This window comes from Sciurus carolinensis, chromosome 4 (assembly GCF_902686445.1).
Source record: "Sciurus carolinensis chromosome 4, mSciCar1.2, whole genome shotgun sequence".
NCBI lineage: Eukaryota > Metazoa > Chordata > Mammalia > Rodentia > Sciuridae > Sciurus > Sciurus carolinensis.
The window spans coordinates 172,771,388-172,778,851 of record NC_062216.1 but is presented as its reverse complement, the minus strand read 5'-3'; the positions used below and the strand labels follow the sequence as shown (position 1 = coordinate 172,778,851).

General features: G+C 42.5%; 1 protein-coding gene across 1 annotated transcript in view; it reads left to right on the top strand.

Moving 5' to 3' along the window:
• The first annotated feature begins 79 nt into the window (after positions 1-79).
• The window catches only part of Smc1b (structural maintenance of chromosomes 1B), a 78,043-nt gene continuing 70,658 nt past the window's right edge, over positions 80-7,464 (top strand). The window contains 1 exon segment of the mRNA XM_047549823.1: positions 80-188. Within this exon segment, the coding sequence (XP_047405779.1) occupies positions 80-188 (109 nt within the window).

The following is a 7,464-nucleotide window of genomic DNA, read 5'->3' as shown; positions in this document are numbered from 1 at the left end:
GTCCTCTCGCGAGACTTGGCCAGGCTTCCCGCGCTTTCCCGCCGGCGCGTGCGGACGCGGCTGAGGCGCGGAGCCAGCCATGGGCCGCCTGGACCTGCTGCTCGTGGAGAACTTCAAGTCCTGGCGGGGCCGCCAGGTCATCGGCCCCTTCAGGAGATTCACCTGCATCATCGGCCCCAACGGCTCGGGTAACCGCGCGTCGGGCGGGTCGCGGCCGGGCCTGAGGGGCGAGCGGCCATGCGGCCGGCCTGGGCGACCCTCGCCCCTTCCCCGACAGGGACCCCGGGCGACCCTCGCCTCTTCCCCGCCAGGGACCCCCGGCCACGCACCACTCCAGGGACCTCGCCGCCCGTGGCCCCGCTTTCCGCCGCACTTTGGCACAGCCTGCAGTCCAGCCCCGCGTCCTCGGCCCCGCGTCCCCCTGGGCCTCGTCCTCCCGCGCCTCGTCCCCGCTCGTTGTCCTTCCGCGCCTCCTCGCCGGTCCCCCGTCCCCAGCCCCTCGTCCCCAGCTCCTCCTCGCCGGTCCCCCATCCCCAGCCCCTCGTCCCCGCTCCTCGTCCTCCCGCGCCTCGTCGCTGGCCCCTTGTCCTTCCGTGCCTCGTCCCCGGCCCCTCGTCCCCCCACCCCCGCCGCCTCGTCCTCTGCACCCCGCCATGGCCTCTCCTTGCCCTGGACCTCCCTGCCCGCCTCCCTGGTCACCATCTCGTGCAACTGAAGCAGAGGCGACATGCACGTGCTCACTACCCGAGGAGCCTGAATGGCCCTGTGAATCCGAGGAGCCTGTGACACGGGAGTGCAGTGACAGCGACCCGTTTCGGGCCCTTTCTAGTCTCCTGACGCCACCCTTTTCGCTGAGCCCGGTCGCATGGCCGTCGTCCCTTCTCATACTGGAGGAAACGGGTTCTGAGGAACCCGAGGACTCACTCGCCAGGCGACCCGTGAGCGGCCAGCCCAGGCCTGGGCCGGGAGGAGCGGAGGCCGAGCAGGTTGTGAGACTGGAGAGCCCTCGGCCCGGCCTTCGGTCTCGCTCTCCTTAGGCTGTGCAGTTCAGAAGCCGGACTTGAAGTTGAAAAGTAACGTCGGCTCGGTAAACTCGCCAGGAAGCGTGCTGTTCTGACAGCGAGGTCGAGGGTGTGATTAGTGTGCAGCTGCTGCAACCTGGCTGTTGCGGTATCCGAGTAGCTGCTGTTTAATGTTTTCTTTTGCACTGATATGTGAAAGAACACCTGAGCTTAGAAATACCCACATATTTAAAGTTTCCTTAGGTGTTCTGTGAAATCTTGACTGTTACCAAAAAAAAAAAAAAAAAAAAAAAAAGATACGGAGCCAGGTGCAGTAGCACTCACCTGTAAACCCAGCGACTCCAGAGTCTGAGGCAGGAGGATTGCAAGCTCAGGGCCAGCCTCAGCAACATAGCCAGGTTCTAAACAACTAGCAAGATCCTGTCTTAAAATCAAAAATAAAAATGACTGAGGATGCAGCTCAGTGGTAAAGCGCCACTGGGTTCAATCCCCAGTACCAAAAAAAGAAAAAGAAAAAGACATTGAAAACACGATTACTATAGACACTTGTCCTCTTACCCTAACTAACCTCTACACTAGACCCATCACCAGTTTTCACTTTTTTTTTGGTACCAGGGATTGAACCCAGAGCTGCTTAACCACTGAACCATATCCATCCCCAGCCTTTTTTATTTTATTTTATTTTGAGACAGAGTCTTGGTAAGTTGCTGAGGCTGGCTTTGAACTTGCAATCCTTCTGTTTCACCCCACCCACCCCAGCAAGAATTACAGATGTGTGCCACTGCACCCAGCTCACCTTTTAACTGGTGATTGTGTGAAGTGTGCTTAATTGTGTAGCTTTCAGTCATGCGATGCTTGGAATAAGTATTTGCACGAAGTCTTGAACTTTAGTCAGTCTGAATTGTGTGCCCATCACCATTCAAATCCTGTTAAAGTGGCGTTTTAAATCCTTTTAAGTTAGTGCTAAACTTAGTGTAAAAGTAATTGTTTCTTTTCTTAATTTAAAAATACATATTGTGGAGCTAGGGATGTAGTTCAGTGGAAAAGGACTTACCTAGCATGTGCAAAACACTGGGTTCCATTCCCAGAACCACTTGCAGATATATGTTGTAATTAAAAGCCTATCCTAAGATTTTTGTGAAAATGTCTTTACAAATTTTCTGGTCCCTGCCTGAATCCACCTGTTATGGAAGGTCAACTCCCTTTTTGAGAATTACTAGTAACCTAGAGATTATCCTTGAAGCACAATGAAAATGTCTGGTTTACTTATTTGGGGATTTTATTGATTTTATCTAGGCTGTTCACATTTTTTTTTTTTTTTTTGCTATATGAAGTCCAAACTCAATATGGTCCTCATCCATGATTAATTTAATGGGTGCTGTTTCATTTACACTAATTTGGACTCTCCTTAGTAGATCTTTTTAATCTCATAGAAATACTGGCACATTCAGATTTTGTTAAATGATTGATCACTTATACTTTAGTTTGATTGGACATTCTTTTGTAATAAATTCCTATTGTTACCACCTGCCAAAGTGATGGTCCTGTTTGTTTTAAGTAACTCTTAATTTTGTTTTCTTGTGGGTAGAGGAAAAATTGTAGGGTTTTGTTTGTTTGTGTTTTTGTGGTACTGGAGATTGAACTCAGGGGCACTCTACCACTGAGCTACATCCCCAGACCTTTTTATTTTTTATTTTGAGACAGGGTTAAGACAGCTAAGATGCCCAGGCTGCTCTTGAATTTGTAATCCTCTTGCCCTGGCCTCCTGGGTCACTGTGATTTTAGGTGTGTGCCAGTGCACCTGGTGAAAAGTTTTAGTTTTAATTTCATGTTTTTTATTCAGTTAGTTTCAGTTGCATATGTATAGTGCTAGGAACAGAAAAAGATACACAGTAAGAAACTTTTGTTTCTAAGGTATGAAAGTGTAAGAAAATAACACACTAGTTGAAATAGAGGCCAAATAACACATTTATGAAACTTTAAGCAAGGAAAATAAATCATCCGATTTGAGGAGATATCAGTAGGAAGAGGTATGTATGGAGAAAGATTTCAAAGAGACGATGGCATTTGAGCTGAGCTCAAAGTATATTTTTCCAGGATTTGCAAACATATATTTGTGGAACAGTTAATGATCCTCATTGAGCAAATGTAGTGCTTTTATTTAAGGAAGCAGTGAGATGTAAAGGTAGAATCCCTTTGGGTAAGTCCTTTGCCAGAGTGGAGTTTGTGTTTAACTTTCTGTAAAAATAAATGTTAGCCTTTGAAAGAGTTTAGTAGGGAAATGCCAGTGTGTGTGAGTCTAAGACTACCTTTGAACATGTGCTGTGTTCCTGTCCCCTCCTCAAGTCTTCACTTTTCTCAGTATTGTTTTGAATTATTACTTTTTTGCATTGGATAATTTTCATTGGCATACATACATGTCCTAATGACACTAATTTTTAAAAAAATCTCATGCTTCATGGGCCCCTCAGTTATTGGCTGCCCCTCCCTCAGATCTAATCATTGGGGTGCCCCCAGGAACATATCCTCTATGATCTTTCTTTCCCCAGTAATTTTATGAATCTCACATCTTCATGTATCATCCTTATGCTGATGATTTTAAAAGTTCTATCTCAACTTTAGTACACTCTCCTTTGTGCCAGATTAATATCCAGCAATTAGTTTGCTATTCCTCTAGACATCCAAAACAGTATTCCCACCCCCACCAAAAACCAAACCTGTTCTTTCTTGGCCTTTACCAGCCCAGTTAAGGGCACCGTTACTCATTAATTTAGAGACCACAGCCTAAGAACAATTCTGGATTCCTCTTAACTTTTATACCCAACTGTCCTCATCCAACCATCCATAAATCCTATGTCTCTACCTCTAAAACACATTCAGAATCCAGTTCCTTCTTGCCATTCTCCGGTGTTGTGATGTAGTTAAAGCTGCTAGATTGGTCATCGATTATTGCTATAATAGTTGACTATTGCCATAACCTAACAGGTCTCTCTGCTTCTATTCTTGTCTATTCATAATCTGTCCTGAGAAATTAGAGTGAGCACTTTTTTTTTTAATCAAAGCACCAGCCCCCTCAGTTTAAATCTTTCTAGTGGCTTGCCCTTGTGCTTAGAATAAAATCCTTATTTCTTACCATGAACAAAGTCCTTATAATATGGTCACTGTATTTCTCTGCTCTAATATTCTCTTTCCCTACATTTACTCTGGTTGGGTCAGAACTTCTTTTGCCTTTCTTGCGCAGACCAGATTGATTTCCATTTCAGAGTCTTGCATTTACTAGTCCTTGGGATTAGAATGCTTTTCTCCCAGGGTTTCTTTCACATGACTGCTGTTTTGAGTTCTCCTTCATCCTTGATACATTCTCCTATCACAACCATTATATTACCAATCATGGCAGTTATACTTTTTGGGATAGTGTGCTGGAGATCAAGCCTAGGGCTTCATACATGGTAGGCAAGTGTTCTACCACTGAGCCACATCCTCAGCCCCCATTCTTCCTTCTTAATAACCCCATCCTCTACTCTGTTCCCATGGCTATTGCTTTATTTCAGACTCAGAATGTCTTCCTAGAGTTAAGGTAATAACTTCTTATCTAAGTTTCCTACCTCTCATCTTACTCAACTTTTAAACCCTTGTGCTGTGCTACCAGAGTAAACTATTTGTTCCTACAAGAAATAAGATCCATTTTATTTTCTTAATAGATAAGGAAAAGGCATTTGACATAATTCAGTGTCCATTCCCATCAATATGTTTTCTCTGGACAGTTTGAATTTCAAGTGGGTTTTTCCCCTATATTTTCCCAGTTTCCTTTATTGCGTAATTTTTTAATCAGGAAAAAAATGTCATTTTAAAATCCCATTTTAGGCTAGGCACTGTGGCTTACATTGTGATCCCAGCTACTTGGAAGGCTGAGCCAGGAGGATTGCAAGTTCAAGGCCAGTCTGGGCAACTTAGTGCATGGTCCCTGTCCCAAAATAAAAAGGTCTGGGGATGTAGCTTAGTGATAGAGCACCCCTGGGTTCAATCCCTAGTACTAGGAAGAAATATTTAAAACCCATTTTAAATCCTCTGTTAAGGCTGTTGTTCAGTAAATGTTCATTTCATCTGATGCACACCTCAAATTCAGATTTCCTCAACTAACTCCAAAACATTCTTCTTAAAAAATTTTTTTTAGTTGCAGATGGACACAATACCTTTATTTGATTTATTTAGTTTTTTATGTGGTGTTGGAGATGGAACCCAAGTGCCTCACTTATGCCAGGCAAACGCTCTACCACTGAGCCACAACCGCAGTCCCTCCAAAACGTTCTTTTCCCAAACTTTTTCCCAACTCAGAACCACATATTGCATCTGATTGTGACATCCCTTAAATCTCTTAATATTTAGCACAGTGCTTTTATTTATTTATTTTAATTAAAAATTTTTTTTGTAGTTGTAAATGGACAGAATGCCTTTATTTTTGTTTATTTTATGTGGTGCTAGGGATGGAACCCAGTGCCTCACATGTGCTAGGTAAGCGCTCTACCACTGAGCTACAACCCCAGCCCATGGTGCTTTTATTTATTTATTTAAATACTTTTTTTAGTTGTAGATGGACACAATACCTTATTTTATTTATTTATTTTTATGTGGTGCTGAGGATTGAACCCAGTGCCTCACACATGCCAGGCAAATGCTCTACCACTCCCAAGCACTACCTCTACCCAAGCTATAACCCCAACCCGGTGCTTTTGTTTATAATATTGACTTATTGAAAAGATAAGAATAAGTTTTCCTATAAAATGTTTAGATTTGGTTGATTGTTTCCCTATGGTGTCATTTAGTTCACTCCTCTATCCCCTCCATTTCTGTAAACTGGAAGGTACATCTAAAGAGTTCATGAATTCACATTAAATGTTTTTGGCTAGACTTCATTGAAGGTGCATCGTATCACATAATATCTGATAGTTTTGTCATTAGCGAGGCTAAGATTGACACCTGGATTAGGGTGTTGACTGATCTCTTCATTATATTTTTTTCATCTTCTGCAAAGTCCAGTTTTACTTTAGCATTATACAGATGTTCTCTGTTGACAATTTGCCTGCTGAGTTTAATAATAATAATCTTGACCTGAGTCAACCTTTTGTTAAGGTTTGCAAAATTAGGTTTTATTAATCGTCATGCTTTCTACATTCACTTAATGTAGAAAGAGCTTTCCTTTGTTAACTAATTTTTTGCTCAATCAGCCTAAACTACAGTTTACACACTGCCAGGGGAGGGGAGGAACCCCAGGATAAATGCTGGCCTCTTTCCAGCATTTGGTTTTGTTTTGTAGTACTGGGGATTGAACTCAGGGCTTGGGCACATACTAGGCAAGTGCTCTGCCACTGAGCTACATCCCCAGTCCTTGTCGTTTTCCTTTTAATAAATATTTTCAAAGAGAGGCATTTTAAGATGGACACCACGATGCATAGCCTATAATCCCAGCAACTCAGGAGGCTAAGGCAGGAGATTCCCAAGTTCAAAGCTGGCATCATTAATTTAGTAAACCCTATGCAATTTAAATACTGTATCAAAATAAAAATAATTGAAAGGACTAGGGAAGTCCTCAGTGGTAAAGCATCCCTGAGTTCAATCCCCAGTTTAAAAAAAAAAAAAAAAAGAAAAGAAAGGAGTTTTAATAGCTGCTTCAGAGAGTGAAAATGAATTTTTCTGTCTCTCTTTTTTTATTTTTTGGTTCATGTTGGTACAAATTGAATTTTCAATGATGTGGTATGTTTTAGTCCACCAAAATAATGCTTTTTGATTCTTCAATTGTCATAACTTCTATAACTGGCCACTCCTTCCGGCCACTCCTATATCCTGTGTCCTTTGGTCATGACTTTACTAATAATAGAAAACTTCCTTGCTTTCTGACATGATGTTCTTGTTCCCAGGCTCAGCTTCATTATTCCTGGGCTCAGAATTGGAATTAGCTAGTTCTTTGATGGGTGCCAGAGGTATTGGGTGAGTTTGAATAACATGGGTCCTTGGACCATTTCAGTCAGCAGGACTAGAAAATACATGAAGTACTCTTTTAGGTTGGTTATATTTTTTCATAACCACCTCATTGAGACACATTTTGCATATTATAGAAGGCATATAGTGTAATCTATAGGCGGGACTATTTCCTCCTGCCTTACCAAAAGAATAGGTTTTGAAAGTTACATTTTTGCCAGTCTGGTAGATAAGAATTGGAAGTCAATATTGTTTTAATATACATTTCTCTTATGAGTGATTTTGAGCATCTTTTCATGTTTAAGGGACTTTTTTTTGAATTGCATTTTGTGTCATTTGCTCACTTTTGTTGGGTTACAGGCTGAAGAGTCTTTTTTAATTTTTTTTATTTTTACAGACTGCATTTTGATCCATTGTGCACAAATGGTGTAACATCATTTCATTTCTATGGCTGTGCACAATGTAG